This window comes from Bidens hawaiensis, unplaced genomic scaffold (assembly GCF_021521415.1).
Source record: "Bidens hawaiensis isolate Kalapana, Puna unplaced genomic scaffold, B.hawaiensis_p1.1 tig00023194_1, whole genome shotgun sequence".
Lineage (NCBI taxonomy): Eukaryota > Viridiplantae > Streptophyta > Magnoliopsida > Asterales > Asteraceae > Bidens > Bidens hawaiensis.
The window spans coordinates 134,210-153,249 of NW_027493626.1; the positions used below are offsets into that span (position 1 = coordinate 134,210).

The 19,040-nt window shown below is 33.9% G+C and overlaps 2 protein-coding genes across 8 annotated transcripts; one reads left to right on the forward strand and one right to left on the reverse strand.

Annotated features, from left to right (window-relative positions):
- Positions 1-521: 521 nt before the first annotated feature.
- On the reverse strand, positions 522-14,832 carry LOC143566999 (chaperone protein dnaJ 1, mitochondrial-like). Of its 7 annotated transcripts, XR_013141326.1 has the most exons (20): positions 7,112-7,209; positions 6,977-7,031; positions 6,488-6,574; positions 6,315-6,406; positions 5,578-5,661; positions 5,457-5,495; positions 5,249-5,368; positions 5,122-5,163; positions 4,960-5,047; positions 4,822-4,886; positions 4,253-4,315; positions 4,108-4,180; positions 3,932-4,020; positions 3,305-3,376; positions 3,140-3,196; positions 2,471-2,519; positions 2,283-2,352; positions 2,098-2,187; positions 842-1,197; positions 522-792 (listed from the first exon to the last, which is right to left on the reverse strand). XR_013141326.1 is itself a non-coding variant. In XM_077053532.1 (19 exons), exons 1-19 carry the CDS (start codon positions 8,103-8,105, stop codon positions 1,098-1,100), a joined length of 1,359 nt encoding a protein of 452 aa, XP_076909647.1. In that variant the 5' UTR covers positions 8,106-8,410; the 3' UTR covers positions 522-1,097. The 7 variants fall into 7 exon arrangements, 6 of the variants coding, with proteins under 6 accessions (XP_076909647.1, XP_076909649.1, XP_076909646.1 ...); XM_077053532.1 differs by lacking the exon at positions 7,112-7,209 and adding an exon at positions 8,054-8,410 and having other exon boundaries at positions 522-1,197; positions 6,488-6,546; XM_077053534.1 differs by having other exon boundaries at positions 522-1,197; positions 6,488-6,546.
- A 276-nt stretch (positions 14,833-15,108) lies between these two features.
- Positions 15,109-18,168, forward strand: LOC143566994 (glutathione S-transferase U7-like). Its single transcript, XM_077053528.1, has 2 exons — positions 15,109-16,519; positions 17,546-18,168. Exons 1-2 carry the CDS (start codon positions 16,205-16,207, stop codon positions 17,900-17,902), a joined length of 672 nt encoding a protein of 223 aa, XP_076909643.1. The 5' UTR covers positions 15,109-16,204; the 3' UTR covers positions 17,903-18,168.
- Positions 18,169-19,040: the final 872 nt, after the last annotated feature.

Consider the following 19,040-nt stretch of genomic DNA (forward strand, 5'->3'; position numbering starts at 1 on the left):
TAACTCGGTTACCCTTTTCCCAGAAGTTCATCATGACTTAGGAGTTTACTTCTCCTGTAGTTACCATGACATTAGACTATTCTGTTCTCGTAAACAAGAACTAAAACACTACTCCTTTACTCTTTTAGAAAGAAACTAAGGCCTACTCTCACATATTTAACACAACACTGAACTTAATTCATTCATATATAATTAACTGCATCGAATGTCTCTTTTGATCTAATCATCTAACTATTAAGCCAAAGAAGAGACCTTCAGTTTAAGGTACAAAACGACATCTTAAATAATTCAGAAATTTCAAACTCCAGTGAGAATCTCCAACATTATAACAAACCACTTCTTGTTACATCAATAGGAAACAATTTCGTAAACATGCAAAAACTATTTTAAGGGAACCATGTCTAACACGTGGTCTCAACGGAGCTACATTTTGGTTTATGACTTCATTCAATCTTAGCAGTTAAAGACCATGATAAAAAAACAACGGCTTGTTTTAATATCGGATAATAATTTGTTTCGCAAACGGTTTTGTACTATGTATACACTCAGTACCATGTCTCCACGTTCTTTTAACCAAGTGAAACTGGTAACAAGTTTTATTTTGAGAGCCTATGATAACACCACAACGGATAGTATCTTGAAATATAATATAAATAAATAATCATATTTTTTTATTCCAAAAGAGGTTAAAATGGTAGAACTTTGTAATAGTCTCTGCTGGTACTATAAAAATAGCTCGTAGCTCGAATCTTGCTTACGAAAATCTCGCTCAAAAGTATGAACCAAACAGACCTTAAAATTATTATGTGATCAAACTTAACACCTAAAAGAGAACACATACTCTTTTAAGGTATTCAGAATAACCCCATCTCAAAACTCTGCGGTACCAATGGCTAGGAACCATTTCCAATGCACCAGGTACAAGTCCGTATAGTAATGTCACTTCAGGTTTTGATCGTCTAATTTCCATACAAAAATGTTATATTAGAAGAAAAAACTCACCACCCCTTTCTGTAGTCCTGTACAAATCATGATGCAGTGATTGTGGCTTCGATATGTGTCAAGAATGTTCCGAGTTGATTTGACCATGTGAGAATCTAGGTCAAGATTTTGTTGATGAAGAGAAGAACCAGCATTACTGTTGAAAACTCAAGCAAGAATCTGGGGTTTGTAGCGTATTCGGTTAAACGAACCCACCTGTAAGTTCAACCAGTAGATAGCTGCTGATAAAGCCTGTTTGACCATTTTAGAATGTTCATCACATTCATGATTATGGCTAACTTAACCAAAACACAGTTGCGTGCAAGAACTAACTTTGAGTATGAGTAAAACACTTTACATTTATAAGAAAAAATAGGAAAAATTAAAGAGAAAATCACATAATAGCTGTTGTATGTATAGTAATACCAAGAGTTGGTCAAAAAACTCATGGCTCGCCCGAAAGCGGTTTTCATTTGTAAAAAACCCAAGCCCGAGTCATGTAAGCTCGGCTCGTTGGCATTGAAGCCCAAATTTAAAATATATAAATTATAATCCTGAGCCTGAAGTAAACCTAAATTTTAATATATACGAATTAAAAATTTTGTAGTTTATTACATGTGCATTACGTGTATGTTAACAAATATTTTTTTATGCATATACATTAACGTGTAAAAATAATAAATTAAATTAAAAACATAAACGAGCTGGCTCAAGGTTTTTAAGAGCCAAGCTCAAGCTCACACTCTACATTTCAACTTGTTAAGATAAACGAGTCGATCCGGCTCCGAGCCCAACCTAGCTCGGCTTGTTTACCATGAAAAAAGCGAAATTAATTGGTGCATTTATAAAAATTGTTCTCGTACTTCATTGCGATATAGGCCAGACTTGTCTGACATGGCTATAGAGGTATAAGTTTACCAAAAAAAAATGCCTATTTTTGTGATTTTCTCTACTTAGAATCCTTTTGGATATATTTCTAATATTTGAAGAAAATAGGTAATAACAAACATATTTACTCTTTCAACACCCCCAAAAAGAAAAGAGTTACATAGCATGAAAATTAAGAACAGTTTTTTAACCATTTAATTACAGCAGTAAATATAAATAGGTACTCACCAGTTTCCATCAGCTGACGCATTCTGTGCCCGTTCAATTTCCTCCTTAGCAAATTCTTCAAGTATAGCACGTTGACGATCATTAACTACCCTGCAGAATTATTATAAACAAATCTTTCACTTTTAAAAGAATTTAAAAAAAATACATAATCATAATCAAAAGTAGGCTCAGTATAGAACACGTACGTGGGGAAATTAATGCGGAACCGTACATACTGGTCTCCATGATTCACAAAAAAACCTTTCCTAGGCAACCCTGTCATAGTAACATACTAAGTATGTGTCTAAGTGTCTCTGTGTGTGTGTTGAGAGGATAAAATGTTTGTGGGCCCAACCAACCTGGGCCCGTTTTGGCAAAAAAAGAAAATATGTACCTTTGCCTCTTAGTATTGTGAGCTGTCCATGCTGAACCCCTTTGGGTATCTGTAGAAATCAATATTTTAGTTTAATTTACTCAAAAAAAAAATCTGATAGTAGTAAAAACCATATATATACCAATCCAAACTAATTGTATAATAAATGCCCTTAAAAACTACTTAAAATATCATGTTTACATATTTCATTAAAAAAATTCAAAAATAACCATTTTACCCTTATTCTTCTAAAGATTAAAATTTTCATATATACCCGTTTCAACCTTCAAATTTTTTTACTAATCAACATTATTTTTCTCAAGATATAAAACTTATCTACTTTAATTAGAACAAGTCTTTTTAACCTTTTTACTTTCATAATTCTTTTTTAAATTTCAGTTAAAAATGGCTAAATACGAAATCTTTTAGTTCTAAAAAATAGTCATTTTTTGAATTGTTTTTAATGAAACGGGTAAATATGATATTTTAACTACTTTATAAGGACATATATGATATCTTATAAGTTTCCAAGGGTATATACATAATTCTCCCTCCATATTTATATAATCCTTTTGATTACATCTTACTTTTTTCCAACTGGGAAGTATATAAAACTAAAGGGTCTAAAAATAAATCAGAATTGAAATAAATTATAGAAAGTGCCCATAAATATGGAGGTTGGAGACTCACTTTAACTTGTGTGTTTCCGTTTAGAGTCGGTACATCAACCTTCCCACCAATAATTGCCTGCCAAATTTTGAAAATTCAATTAAATTATAAAACTCATCTACAATACCAAAGTTATATTCAAAATATTTGCATGAAACAAAAAAATTGAAAGCATATTCTTCTCACCTGAGTGAAGGCAATATTTGAATCTACATATAGATCTGCACCATCTCTTTGGAAAACCGGGTCTTCAGTAACCTAAATGACAGAACAAAAAATGAAACAATAATAAATTAAGAAACCACTGAATAATTAAAAAGAAAAAAGGGAGAAATTGATATATGCCCTTATAAACTTGTGAAATATCATATATACCCAATTCAAACTTAAATATCATTTATGCCGCTAAAAACTAGTTAAAATATCATATTTACCCATTTCTTAAAAACAGTTCAAAATTTCATATTTACCCATTTTTAACCTGAAATTAAAAAAAAACGAAAGAAAGTAAAAAAGGGTAATTAGGACTTGTTTTAAAATAGATATATTTTATATTGTGAGAAAAATATTGTTGATAGGCAAATATATAATTTTAAGATTAAAATTGGGTACATATGAAATTTGGTAACCTTTAGAAAAAATAAGTGTAAATTGGTCAAATTTCAGTTGTTCTACCACAATGGGTAAACAGGATAATTTGAATCCTTTTTAAAGGCATATATGATATTTCACAAGTTCATAAGGGTATATATGAAATTCTCCCGTAGAAAAAAAAATACATAGTTGAAGTATAACTAATAGTCTAATATTCACCTTTAGTTTTATAGTTAAGGTACCAAGTTGACCCCGTCTTCCAGCTTTTCCAGCTCCCGAAACCGATATCATATCACCAGAGTCTACGCCTATTTACATAAAACAAGAAAATATTTTAATTTAACTTAGTCAAATAAAATCTAATAATGGTAAAAGAACATTTAATTAACATCAACCTGCTGGTATGGGAACTGTGACTTGTTTAACTACCTCAACAATCCCTGATCCACCACATGACCTACAATATTCCTGTACCAAAATTTACAAAACATTAGCATATTTCTGTGAGTCTAAAAATCGATTTACTTTTAGAAGTCAAACCTTAATAATATGGCCTGACCCTTTACAAGTGCCGCACCTAGCCACAAATGGGTGAATAAAAATCTGAAAAATGAGGTGAAAATTCATAATAATTAGACTTAGTACGCAAAATTTATTTTATTTTAGTTTTTTTCATTCTGGGTTAAATCATTCCAAAAGCTATTATTAAAGGGGCAATTGCACCTATCGATATATCCCCTTGTAAACTTAATTAATTACATATTTACTCAATCCAAAACCCAATTTGCCATATATCTCCTCAATGGAAAAAAAATCAAATTTATCCATTTTGTTTTATTTTATTAAAAATAAATTAAAGAATGGCTATTTTACCCTTATTTTTCTAAAACTTTAAAATTTTCACAAATTTCATATTTAACTATTTTTTGTTTTTTTAACCAAAATAAAAAATAAAATCTGTTTTTATGTTTTTTATATGTTTCGCTAATGAGTTTCCTTTTATCGTTTTCGCGTTTTACTAAGTTTTTTTTATATGCAATTAGTGAAATTTACAAGGGGATATATGCAATTCTCCCAACATAAAAAAAAAGAACAAGAAAAACACTTACTTTCCCAGTGCCCTTGCAAGTTGGACAATGTTTTGCCTTAGCATTAACAGGGTAACCATACCCATCTACAAAACAACAAAAAAAAGATGTAACATAGAAACTTCTGGAAGAAAAGATATAAAGCAGCTAAGTACTCACGACAAGAATCACAAAGAATATTTGAATCATATGATAGATGTTTTGTGCAGCCACGAGCAGCCTCTATAAACGAAATTGACAGCTCAACCTAAAAAGATCCAAAACAAAGAAAAATGTTGAAATAACTCGAATAAATAATTGCATGTACAAAATGCACTTAACCTCAATATCGCTTGGAATAAAAGCAGCTTCTTCATCAAAAATCTGTAACATACTCAAAACAGATACAATATGATTAACAAAAGGTCAGAAACTTAAATACGCAAACAAATATTATAAACAAAAGTACCTCAGAAAATATTTTTTGGAATGAATCAGAAAACTCAGCACTTTGTTTAGCATGTCTGAATCCACCAGTACCTCTTCCAGAATAAGTTGTGTTTTCTCCATCTCTAGAATGCTGCTTCGACTATCATTACAGAAAATGTTGTTCTTTTAAGTATTAAACGATTAAGTTCAAAACTGATTAGACAAAAGTAAGAACAGAATAATGTTACCATATCATATTCAGCTCGTTTCTCAGGATCTTGCAGTACCTATAATTCACCATCCACAACAGAAAAATTGTTCAAATATCTTCAATAAGAACTGAAATAAAAACCAACATAATAACAATACCTCATAAGCCTCTCTTATCTCTTGAAATTTTCTCTTTGCCGAAGGGTTATTTTTATTAGCATCTGGATGATACTTCTTCGCCAGCTGAAGAGCACATATTGAAAAAAAATATAAGAAATCAGATGTAAAAGCATAGTACTAAACTATAGAACAACAATGCATAACAGTTAACAAAGTGGAAACTAGAAATAGCTTTCCTCTGCAAAAGTGTAACAGGCAAATTCATTTTCATTAATGCATAAAAACTTCCTTACCATTTACCTACACGTTTTGTCACAAAACTTAACCTTTAAATTACAATGCAACAAACGTATTTACATTGTGTTCTCCCTATATTGGCATTCATATGGTGTTGTTTGATCCTATCAACTTGATTAAATTGTTCTGGTCAGAAACCATATAGCTTTAATATCAAATATAAAAACAACATAACCATGTCATATAATATAACTGGTTACTTCATAGTTCATATCCACAAAATTCATCCTCACCAAGCACATTCTTTTCCGTAGTTATTATTATGAAAGATATGTCAAATGTTCAAATCATAGAAGTCAAACAAGACCATTGATTCTAGTGGCAGTCAAGAATATTCACAACTTCATTGTATTCAAACTAATTCAACTAAAAACAAGAATTTTTATAACTAATTGGTAAACATCTGTTTAACAATTGCCACAACGGATTTTACATATTTTTCTAGAAAATGATGTAATGTGAATCCAGGAGCTACTTACTGCATGAAAAGCCTTTTTGATCTCATCTTTGCTGGCATTTTGAGGAACACCTAGTATTTGGTAATGATCTCCTTTTCTCGAGTTATAAAATCCTAAAAAGTTTAGAAATTTGTTATTCTAAATACATATTAATCACCCTTAGATAAGTATACACAAATGTCTTGAAACGAAACCTGTGGCATGAAAACAACGCCTCCACAGTAGCATTCTCATATTTGCATAATCTAAAGGTCTTCCAGCATATCCAGCATTGTAGAAATCTGACAAAGATATCACATCAATACTCAATAAGATTACATTAACCTGTTATGAGCATGGTCGTAAAAATCACGCGTAGGCGCCTATTAATCGCTAGTCGGTACCGCACTGACTAACTGCCAATTAATCACTATTTCGTCAAAATCAGTGAAAAGTTGAAACTTATAGATAAGATTTCGTATATTTGAAAATTTACATATAAAATTCCAATCCGATACACCGCTAGCTGCTACGCCACCGGCGGATGAGTGCTATAATAAAAATTAGGGTTTGCAGCTATAACTATGAGTACACATTACTTTAGCAGGCCACAAAAACAATACAAATTGTTCCAAAATGATAATTAATTAACATAATTAGGTCAAAATCAAACTCTAAATTCACATAATAATAATGATATATACCTCGAGTGTGAAGAATTGGACGGCGGCATACTGGTTCTGGCAAATGCGAACGATACTGAAGCACAATAACAACAGTGAATTAACTAACAAAACCTAAAAAATCAAAAATATAGTTGTGTTAATTAATAAGAATACCAGAATATTATGGAAGATGGAATTTGGGCGATTTCTTAGCAGCCTAAATCCGCCCATTCATACAGCACACGATGGATACCCGATTATTATTATTAGTCTTCCTGCTCACGGTTGCTTTGTTTATTTTAGTTTAGGACTAAAGAAATTGACTAGAACAAATGTTAAAACAAAATAATAATAATAATAATAATAATAATAATAATGAGTTAGGATATGTCTAGGGATGGAAAAAAAAGCCCGGGGCTGACGAGTAAACCCGAAATGGGATGTGTATACCTGAAACTCGATGGATATGATATTAGGATTTAAAAATTTTCGCGGGTACGGACCGGGTGTGAAATTAGATGATATCCATGCCGATTACTCGAAAAGACACACCCGGATACCCAAATCATATACTCGAAAAATTATTTGTATTTGTAGGTTGTGAAGCATATATATATATATTATAATTATAATTATATTATTTATTTATTGTTACTTATAAATATGGAGTGTATTATATTTAAATTTGTAATAATTGTTGTATGAATAAAATGTATAAAATAATTATAATGACATAAAAATTGTACTTGAAAGTCCTAACGGGTATACCCGAAGGGTAATAGGCCGGGTATAAGATACGATTTTACAATCGGGTATGGGCATGATATTACCAATACCCGACCCAATCCCGGCCCTGGAGCATCCCTAGATACGTCAAAAATTGTATAGACATGTGTTTTACATAGACCGAAAACCATAAAAATACTTCATTTTCTACTGTTCTTACAACAGGCTATAAACACTAGTCAATGTTATCGGTAGAAAACCAAGTTGTTTCTATCATATAATCAATTGTTAATGGGATATCTAGAGCCTAATTATACTCACTCCACCGAGTTATTGGTCTATGATAATATAATCCTCCTTTTTTTCTAATAAAATTTATATCATCGTCACCGTTATGGCAGACGACAAAGCAAGATCTCACAGCGCTCTTGCAATTGTTCATATAAAGGCTCCATCACCTTTTCCAATTCGGCTTTACGCCACTGACTTTCTTGTATGGCGGTGTGACCAAAGTCAACCCTTCTTACCACCTCATGGTATCGCCAAGATCAAATCCTTATCGAAGCAATCCTAGGCAGTCACTCCTAATCTGTCCAACCAATGACAGATACATAAATGTTTGGCAGGGGGCATAATTTGTGTTTAGCTCAAAATTGGGTGGGGTTGAAAAGTTAAACCAAACCAAAATGGCAAATGTGTAAGTTGAGTCTATGGAGCCCAACTTGTTCATTTAAGAAGGTATAAAGTTGGTTCTCGCTTTGTTCCCGACAACCCCATAACCAAAAACGATAACAACCAAATGGCAAGTTGGCTTCTCACCAGGTGAAAAACAATGTGCACCAACAACATTAACATATACGCAATCACAAGGAATCACCTGAAAAGAAAACGAAACACCATAACAAAAATCATTCAGAAAGTTGTCAAATATGTTGCGTACACCTACAAACCATATTTTTTGTATGATAACTAGGCAGTGCATGGTGCCAATTATGTTTTTCGTAAGTAGGGATCTCATCTTTCGTAAAAGATAACCAATGGTACCTTGATAAAAACATAACCAAATTTGTTATGTGCAAGTAGGTATCACATCTTTTGTAAGAGTAACAACAATATTTTATTATCTCAAAAATGTATTTTGAATATCGGATTGGATTTGACCATTGTAAACATTGTATATATAAGATACAATGGAAGTCCGAGTGAAACCATCATAAACATATTCAAATGGGAGGAGACAAGGTGAAGTTGATAGGAATTTGGCAAAACCCTTTTGTCCTTCGTGTTGAATGGGCATTAAAGTCTTGAATATGAATACGCTGAAGACGATATATATCTTAAACAAAAGTTCGATGCTTTTGCAATACAACCCGGTCTACAAAAAGGTTCTTGCTTTCACGTGCTGTGAAGAAACCTTTTAAGGTCTTGCTTTCACAAACGTGGACAACATACTCACCCAACGGATCACACGCTATAACTTAGCGGTACAGAACCAGTCACGGTGGACCTCCGCGGATCAAATCCGGCCTCCGCGGGTCACTAGTGTGCTTCAGACAGACCAATCCCGGCTTCCGCGGATTATGCAAAAACTTCAAACAAAGCAATGACGGATCAAACGAAGCTTCCGCGAGCCTTGAAAAAACTTTTGCGGGTTGGTCCCGGCTCCCGCCAACCTCAGACACTGCGGCTCGATGACGCACTGTCACGGATCAAATCTGGCCAGCACATGTCACATGCGTTTTCAAGCGGAACAATTCCGACCACCACCTGCTACATCCGCGCGTCGTAAGGCCAAATAAACTAACAATGGAGGTCTACGCCACGGCTACATGCTAATGCCAACGCCAGTGCTACAGGATAATTCATGTTGGAAATTTTGTATTAATAATAACCAGAAAGTAAAGAAATAAGAAATAATCGACACAGTAAACCGAGCTTGTGTTTAACACAATTCCCTTAAACAGATTCTCGGTTTGTTCCCAGGGTACTCCGGTTCGAAACAGAATCGGTGCTCTGCCGGACTCGGACACTTGCCTGAAATGCAATCGGAAATAACATTGTTTGAACTAGGAAGAAGATAAAGTGTTTTTGAGTTGGTGTGTCTTCAAATGAAAAATGGCCATGGTATTTATAACCAAGAGTCATAACCATATAATCAACTATTAGTTATGACCATTAAAGAATATTAAATAATAATAATACTCATCTAATGACCATTATAACAAAGAATTGAAACTGAAACATAATAATCATAAACATTATGATTATTAATGGTATTGACTAGACCAACATAATTTGAATTTCAAAAACGAATTCAAAAAATCGTCTGACGCGGGCTCGGGTTTGCATTCGTGTCCGCGGGACGTGCGGGCACGCACGAGTTCGATGGATTTCTAGTCCAGAAACCCAAATTTGCACCCCCCCCCTGCGCGCGCGTAGAACTTATGGTAAAACATGTCACAAATAATTCAAATGGGTGTAAGGGCTCCACCTTATAAACTATTCATTATTTTGTTCCCAAACCGATGTGGGACAAACCATTACCACTTCCTTCATTCACACTTAAAACTTCCAACAATCCTCCACATGAATGGAGGTCGAAACAACAACATTATTCCGATTAGATTTCAACAGTTGAATCTTGCATACAATAGGTAGGTGTTATCCTTTGAACCTTTGCTTATGAAGCATACTTAGCCACTGGCTCTGAGTAGACAGTGATGTCTTTAAGCGAGTAAAAGTCGGTATAGTTCGGTTTGGTTCGGTCTCCATCTCACAAATAGTTCATAGATGGTTTCTACATGCCCAAATATCATAGAACTTGTATATTGGTTTATAAATGAAGAAAACTTAAATTTTACAACTAAAAAGTTAACTACAAGTCTTTTAAGCAAAAGTTTCGGTTTAGTTCGGTTTCCATCTCCCAACGAGTTCATAGATGGATTCCATATGCTTAATATCAAAGAACTTGTAAAAATGATTTTTGAAACTCAAATATAGCAATAACATGTTTAAACAACTATTTTAACAAAACTAGTAAACAAAAGTTCGGTTTCCGGTTTGGACTAGTTTCGGTTAAACTGAGGTTAGTCTTATACCCACACCATGGAACTTGTAAATAAGATGAACAAACTAAAAAGGGTTAGAAGTTAGTCATAAGTGATATGTATAACAAGTTATGTGTGTGTAAAATATATATCAAGAACACGAAGTCCTCTATGAAGCCTTGCCTTATAACATTCGAAACTTAACCAACCGGAGTCGGTGAAGTAACAAATAAAGGAAACAAGGGGTGTGTATTATATATATGTTGTACCACCATATTCAAGTGTTAGTAATATTAGATGAACAAGTTAAAATGAAAGACTATAGTTAGTTGACCTTAAGAAATCAAAATAACAAAATGTTGAAGATGAATACTTGGATTTGAGAGAGATTTGGAGAAGATGAACAACCAAAATGGTCTATGGAGCATTGCTTTTATAATGGTAAGAGTATGGTTCATACAAATAGGGTAAAGATGCATGTGATGGTTGAAATGGTCAAACAAGTTTTTGGTAAATGGCAATAATAGTCCTAAAAGTTTGGTTTAAGTCATTTTTAAAGAGTTTTAAGGACCAAAAAGAATGTTTTCAAGACCCAACAAGTGTAAAACAATATTGTAACATAAAATCCATCATTTTGATTATATCATAAGCTTTGGTTTACAAGATGGGTCGGTTTACATGACAAACGAATACAAAAACGAATACAAACAAGTACAATAATATAAAACGCGTGGAGTGCTCAAGTCATGTCTTGACACAATTTCCATTTTTATTAATAAACTAATATTACATACTAGTTTATGAAATGAAATGGAGATGTCATAGACTTTACTAATAAACGTGTATATTACCAAATATTTGGGACGATTATTAGTAAATTATGACTATGAGCAATTATTTTATTTCATATGACATCTTAAAACAACAAATATCATTTTTATACATGATATAAAAAGTTGTTCATACTCATCCGCACATGTGATTGAAACATTAATAACAAGTTTATTATTACAAGTTCAATGCTATTAACATTATTTAGCAGCAATGAACTCGGGAACTATCATGGTATATCACCACTACATTAGCGCGGTGGAAGACATCCAAATATAAGGTTGGGCACACCTCATAATTCGCCCGAGGATGGAAGGCATCCTATTATACCTGGTGTGCGCGCCGAAAGTGACATACTTGTCCTCTTTGGATGGAGGACGTCCAAATAACAGGCTTAATGCCAACGCCACGGCTACAGGCTAATGCCAACGCCAGTGCTACAGGCTAATGCCAACACCATGGCTACAGGCTAATGCCAACGCCAGTGCTAAATTAAAGGTTGGGAATCCTTATAAAAAACCCTTATGGCCACGCGCCGAATTAATGACATGCGTGTTATCTTATGATAAAAAGGCCCGCGTGCCAAACTCACCATCATGATTTAAAACCTCTTACAACCCGAAGCAAAGTAGACGCACATGCAAAAAAGGTCCATATAGAAAGCATTGGGTCAAAAAAGCACTACTCCTCGCTCATGAGCATTCCTTATAGGTCCAGCACTTCACCAAACCGCTTGCACGCCCAGGAGAAGCACTGGACTGGGGGGACTTGTAGGTGTAGGATACGTCAAACCCGGTACGACCTTTATTTATTACATAATATATTATGTTTATTACATTATTATTATTGTCTACTAATTAGGCCTATTGGGCTGGAGTCCCTATATAAGGAGTCTTTATCATTCATTGAAAGGACATTCTCTGGGACCCTTGGCTCCCGGATATTTTTGTGTCTGTAAACAAGAGTTTATTCTCTTAGCAGTCACCTCCACTCCCCCACTTTTCCATGCCAGATCTGATCAACCGGAGAAGAAGATCAAGGCGTATCGTATCAGCAGTTAATCGTATCCTACCCTGTTGACTCATCGGATCTAGGACCCGTTAAGGGGAGTAGATCCGTGTTTCTTCATGGTTCTTGTGCACAACGAGCCGGATGCCAATCGTGGAGTCTCTTGTAATACTTGAATAGATGAGACATGGAGGAATCATTCATTGCTTCCTGAAGATCCTTTCGAGAAAGTGAGCTAGATCTCGTTTTTGGGCAAAAATTGTTGATGATAAGGTATATTAAATAAAATAACATATATTTCATGTGTCGTCCTTTTTACAATATGTTTAACATGTCTATAGGTTAATAATATTCCATTTACAACCCTTCAACTGTTTATCATCGTTGACAACTTGATTACAAACAACTAATCCGCTTAGATAAAAGGGTTATCCGGGTCATACTCGTGCTATATAATTTTAAATGTGTCCTATTTAGAAATGAAACAAATAAAATGTAATAAACAAGCCTACCACATAAAATATTGTATATAAATCACCTCTTCCAGAATAAGTCGCGTTTTCTCTCTCCCTAGGATGTGTCGTGTTTTCTCTCTCTCTAGAATGTGTCGTGTTTTTTCTCTCTCTAGAATGTTGCTTCAACTATCAATACAGAAAACATGCATTGTTCTTTTAAGTATTTAGCGATTAAGTTCAAAACTGATCAGACAAAATTAAGCACAAAATCATGTTACCGGATGATATTCAGCTCGTTTCTTGGGATCTTGCAGTACCTATAATTCACCATCATGTTCAAATATCTTCAATAAGAATTGAAATAAAAGACAAAATAATAACCATACCTCATAAGCCTCTCTTATCTCTTGAAATTTTCTCTTTGCCGAAGGGTCATTTTTATTTACATCTGGATGATGCTTCTTCGCCAGCTGAAGAACATATTGTGAATATATATATATAAAAGAAATCATATGCAGTAGACATACTAACAAAAAAAATCACAAATACATATGTAGTTTTAACTTTAAGGTTATAGTACTAACTATAGAACAATAATGCTTAATAGGGAAATTCATATTCATTAATGCATAAGAACTTCCTTACCATTTACTTACGCGTTTTGTCAAAAAACTTAACCTATAAATTAACAATACAATAAACGCATTTACACTGATATTGGTACTCATCTAGCTAGTGTTGCTTGATCCTATCACCTTGATTAAATACTTCTGGAGGTCAGAAGCCATATAGCTTTAATATCAAATCTAAACAAAAAACATAACTGTGTCATATATAATAATTGGTTACTTCATATCTACAAAATTCATCCTCACCAAGCACATTCTTTTCATTTGCCATTAACATGAATGATATGTCAAATGTTCAAATCATAGACGTCAAACAAGTCCAGTGATTCCTAGTCACTCACAGTCAATAAACAAACTAATTTAACTAAAATAACTAAAGACATGTATTCATTCAACTTCACTAAGATGTTTACAAATTGCCAGGAGTTACTTACAGTTTGAAAAGCCTTTTTGATCTCGTCTTTGCTAGCATTCTGAGGAACACCTAGAACTTTGTATGGATCTCCTTTTCTCGAGTTATAAAATCCTAAAAAGTTTAGAAATTTATATTCTAAATACATATTAATCCTCCTTAGGTAAAGTATCCAAAAATGTCTTTAAACGAACCAGTAGCATGAAAGCATCGCCTCAAATGTAGCATTCTTATATTTGCATAATCTAAAGGTTTTCTAGCATATCCAGTATTGTAGAAATCTGACAAAGATACCACATGAATTTATTTGTTACTAGCATGGTTGTAAAAAAACGCGCCTAGGCGCAAATTAATTGTTAGTCAGTACCCACTAACTAATCGCCAATTAATAATACCTTGAGTCTGAGGAATTGGATGAAAAGCGTTTGAAGTTGCACGACGGCATACTGGTTCCACTGGCGGCAAATGCAAACAATACTGAATCACAAAAACAGACAATTAACTAAAAAACAAAACAAAACTACATATAGTTGTGAATAATGATACCAGAACATTATGCAAGATGGAATTTGGGTGATTTCTTAGCAACCTAAAGCCGCCCATTTAATCAGAGATCGAGACGATTAGCAGATGATGGTGAGCCTAGTATTATTAATACTATTATCACACTCGTTTCCCTAATTGGTTACTGTTGATAGAAGTTATGGCTATGAGATTTCTTTCTGCTCACGTAAGGGTTTATGTATTTCACAAGAAATTGTCTAAATAAAAAGATAACTTTAGTATAAAAGATAAAAGTTAGGTCGTTAAAGATAAGTTTAATGTCTAAAATTATATTTTACGTCTATTAAAAAAACTATTAAATAAATATCGGTTTTGATAATATTTGTTTTATTAAGCATAAGACCACATATAATGGGCCGTTATAGATGTACGGGCTTTCTAATAAAGTTTTACGTGACTTGAAGTGATAGTGATTGAAGGGTATTAATGGGCATTAACCATTACACACATTTTTTTATTAAAATTAGTGATGATGATGTTTTGACGAAAAATACCCTTTAGAGGACATTAACCATTGTGTGTGTCTTAAAATAAACAATATAAGGCATAAGACAATCAACATTTGATCCGATTTACTATGTAGATAGATAGTTAAATAGTTGTAAACTTGTAATCTCAAACTCAAAACTTCATTATTTATTGTACTAAAAGGGTATAACTAATAAATACTATTCATATTATCAACAGAAAACCAAACCTTTTCTATCATACAATAAATTGTTAAAATGGTATCAAGGGCCTAATCACCCTCCACCAATTTATCGATTGATCCATAATCCTCTTTTTGGGCATTTTGTTTCACGTAACTTTTATTGAGGCTCCGTAAACTAGCAAGGTACTAGTAACACCAAATACAAAACAAAATCACATTATTACAGTTTTGTCCACTAAGACCACAACCCCAACCCACCTCAAAGTAACATCAAAATCACACCATTTCTCCCAAGTTAGACTAAGATTCTAATTTAATCTATTGTGAACCAACAAGAAGCTTAGTGTTTTTATTTTACCATCCACACTATTTAACTAAGTTGGTTTCCTTTAAAATGTCATCGAATTTCCCGTCTTCCAAATGTACCAAATAATAGTAAGGCATGCCGTATGAAACACCTTGGCTTTCTGCTTTGGCAACGACTAATACTTACGTAACTCCAACAAGCCACGAGTCGAAAAACCATCTCTCAACGTGACTAAACATTTATAGAGGAATTTGTGAATTTCATCCACATGCTTTCGTGAGCAAAGTTATATTGGAATTTGAAGCCAAACGTGTACAATCAATGCTCGATCACGTATCAAATTTTACTTTTACTTGCTATATAAAATATTGTATTGTGATAACATAAAAAAATGAATAATTTTGGCTACAATGGGCTCTTTATTATATTCTCATTGTTCAACCAAAATTGATTTTTATATTTATTTTATTATTTTTGTATCATCATTTGTCCAACACGAAGCATCAAGGAAGATGATTCATGACATTTTATTATTAAAAAAAAGTATTTTGAATATCGGATTTGATTTGACCATTGAAAACTTTGTATTATAAGATACAATGGAAGTCCAATTGAAACCATCATAAACATATTCAAATGGGAGGAGACAAGGTGAAGTTGATAGGAATTTGGCAAAGCCCTTTTGTCCTTCGTGTGAAATGGGCATTAAGTCTTAAAGGAGTTGAATATGAATACGTTGAAGACGATATCTTAAACAAAAGTTCGATGCTTTTGCAATATAACCCGGTCTACAAAAAGGTTCCGGTTCTTGTGCACAACGGGAAGCCAATCGTGGAGTCTCTTGTAATACTTGAATACATAGATGAGACATGGAGGAATCATCCGTTGCTTCCTGAAGATCCTTTCGAGAAAGCAAGATCTCGGTTTTGGGCAAAATTTGTTGATGATAAGGTAAATTTAATTAAAAAAAAACGTGTATTTTATAAGTTTAACCTTTTTACAATATGTTTACAATCCTTCAAAATGTTTGTCATCGTTTAACAACTATGGGTGTAAATGAGTAGAGTCGAGCCCGAGCTTGACTAGGCTCGCGCTAGGCACATTTTAACTTACAAAAGCTTGAGCTCAGCTTGTTTCAAGCTATTTTTATAAAGCTTGAGCTCAGCTTGTAGGTCGTTTTTTCAAACTCAAGCTCTGCTCGGGCTTGGCTTGTTTATTGTTAATTTTTTTAATATAATTTGAGAAAAAAAAAACATAAACTGGCGTAAGTTCAGCTCGAGCTCATTTAGTACATTAAAAGAGCCAAAGCACAGCTCAAGCTCGGCTATAGAGTATGAAATTAATACAAAGAAGTTCAAAAGAGGTAAAACCTACAAATACACAAAACTCGTTAATGCTCGGCGGGCTTAAACGAGCTTCACATTCAAGGCTCGAGCACGGGCTCGATGACTAAACGAGTTTTGTTTTAGGCTCAGGCCCGACTCGAGCTCAAAACGTTCTGCTCAAGTCGAGATTTTAATCTATCCAATCTTAAGTAACTCGCGAGCAGCTCGACTCATTTTACACCCATATTTACAACTTGATTACAACCAACTCATTAACATATTTAGATAAATGAGTTAAACGGTTCGTACTAGTGTGACATAACTTTTATTGTGTCTGGTTTAAGGTTAATTTTTTTTACATTAATAAATATATTTACCTATTCTAACCTGCAAATCTAAATCCCTAAAACCTTAACCCCACACAAATTATCACCCGTATCTAAATCGTTATCTACAACATATTATATTTTTCTCCTAAAGTTCAACCTTTGACTTCTTTGGAAGTAGTTAAATAGTTGATGTCAAATAGTTAACCTATCTTTCTGTGATTGTCATAGACAAAACATAAATAAGATTGTTTCATAGCAAAAATGAAAATAAAATAAAATTCAGATATTATCTGGAGCATCTAAATGCATTTTTTTTCTTTCAGTTTGTGCCGATAATAATTAGGATGTTACGAATTACACCAGATCAAAAAGAAAATGTCGCAAAAGAAGCTCGTGAGATTCTCAAGACACTTGAGGGTAGTCTGAACCCAAGCAAACCCTTCTCAGGATGCCAAAATTTAAGCTTTATGGATATTTCAATTGTTTGGGTTGGATATTATTTTCAGATGTTCGAGAAAATGTTAGATGTTAAACTTTTGGATGAAGAGAACACACCTTTGTTGAACAAGTGGTTTAGAGATGTTCTTGATCTTCAAGTTATTAAAGAATGTGTCCCTCCTTTCGACAAATTGGTAGCGCATTACACGGATTTTCATGAACGACATATGGCTCCACACTAATGCTTAATACATGTACCATTGAAGTTGTTCAAAATGACTGTCTTGTTAAATATGTTAAGAATAATGTTTGAGATTATTTGGTGTCATGAGAATTTTGCACTAGCTCTTGATCCTTGGGGCTTTGTTGTGAATGTGTGTCCAACCTCGTTCGAGGTTTTAGAGACATGTATTATACAGATAATAATTAAATTTAAAGCTTGTCCTATATGTTTGTTATGTCGGTGTCGTATTTCAATCTACTTGGATAGTTTTTAGAACCGTAAACGTGTTATATATGGTTAGATTAAGGAATTTCGTGTCTTACTAAATTGTGCCCCCCTTCTCAACCCCACAATCTAGGGGTTTTCTCTTGTAACTCTTTGCTCATATTCGCTTCAAATAATGAAATGGAATTGGAATTTGCATAGGACTTGAAATTATAAAGAGTTGGATTCGGAATCTAAGGGTATGTTTGTTTCGCTGGAATGAAATGAAATTTGGAAGGAATTCAAATTGATTTCCATTTCTTTAAGTGTTCGTTTCGTTGAAATTGGAATCTTAATTCCATTTTAGTGTGTTCGGTTGACAAAGAATTATTATTGGAATTCAATTCTTTAAAATAAAGTAATTATAAATCTTCCAAAATATGGAGGAATTCAAGTAAATCCGTTGGAATATCGGTCGACTAACATTGTCGCGTTCGGGCGGGTTGACGCTACGATTCGTAGCGCTTTTAGGTATGCGCTCCTGGTCGATTTGCAAGACGCCCAGGGTCAGTTCCCGTTTAGTTCGATCGACGCCCCTTGTCGGTTCGTCTTCAGTTCGACACTTTCACTTTGGTTCAATATTTCGGGTTCAGGTCGTGTTCGATTCAATGCTTCGCGTCCAAGCGTGTTCAGTTTGATGCCTTGGGTCAATTCGCCTTTCATTCGACGCTCCGAGTCAGTTCGATGAACCGGGTGAGTTCTCGTTCGGTTCGAAGCTCAGGCCAGTTCAAGTTCGATTCGACGCTTCGAATCGGTTCGCTTCAACGCTCTGGGTTAGTTTGCTTTCGGTTCCACGCTCCGCGTCTAAGCGCTCTGGTTCAACTGTCGATCCGAATGCGACCCATACCGTTGACGTGAACACGAGCTGAACACGTTACCGACCTTCGACTTGA

What these genes read in the sequence shown, in the direction of transcription:
- LOC143566999 (XM_077053531.1), bottom strand. Translation starts at nt 7,168, where the DNA reads ATGGGCGGATTTAGGCTGCTAAGAAATCGCCCAAATTCCATCTTCCAT. An exon ending in TTATTCCAAGCGATATTGAG is followed by an intron (nt 5,048 to 5,121) that starts GTTAAGTGCATT and finishes GGATCTTTTTAG; the next exon opens with GTTGAGCTGTCAATTTCGTT. An exon ending in ACGGAAACACACAAGTTAAA is followed by an intron (nt 2,520 to 3,139) that starts GTGAGTCTCCAA and finishes TGATTTCTACAG; the next exon opens with ATACCCAAAGGGGTTCAGCA.
- LOC143566994 (XM_077053528.1), top strand. Translation starts at nt 16,205, where the DNA reads ATGGGAGGAGACAAGGTGAAGTTGATAGGAATTTGGCAAAGCCCTTTT. An exon ending in CAAAATTTGTTGATGATAAG is followed by an intron (nt 16,520 to 17,545) that starts GTAAATTTAATT and finishes TTTTTCTTTCAG; the next exon opens with TTTGTGCCGATAATAATTAG.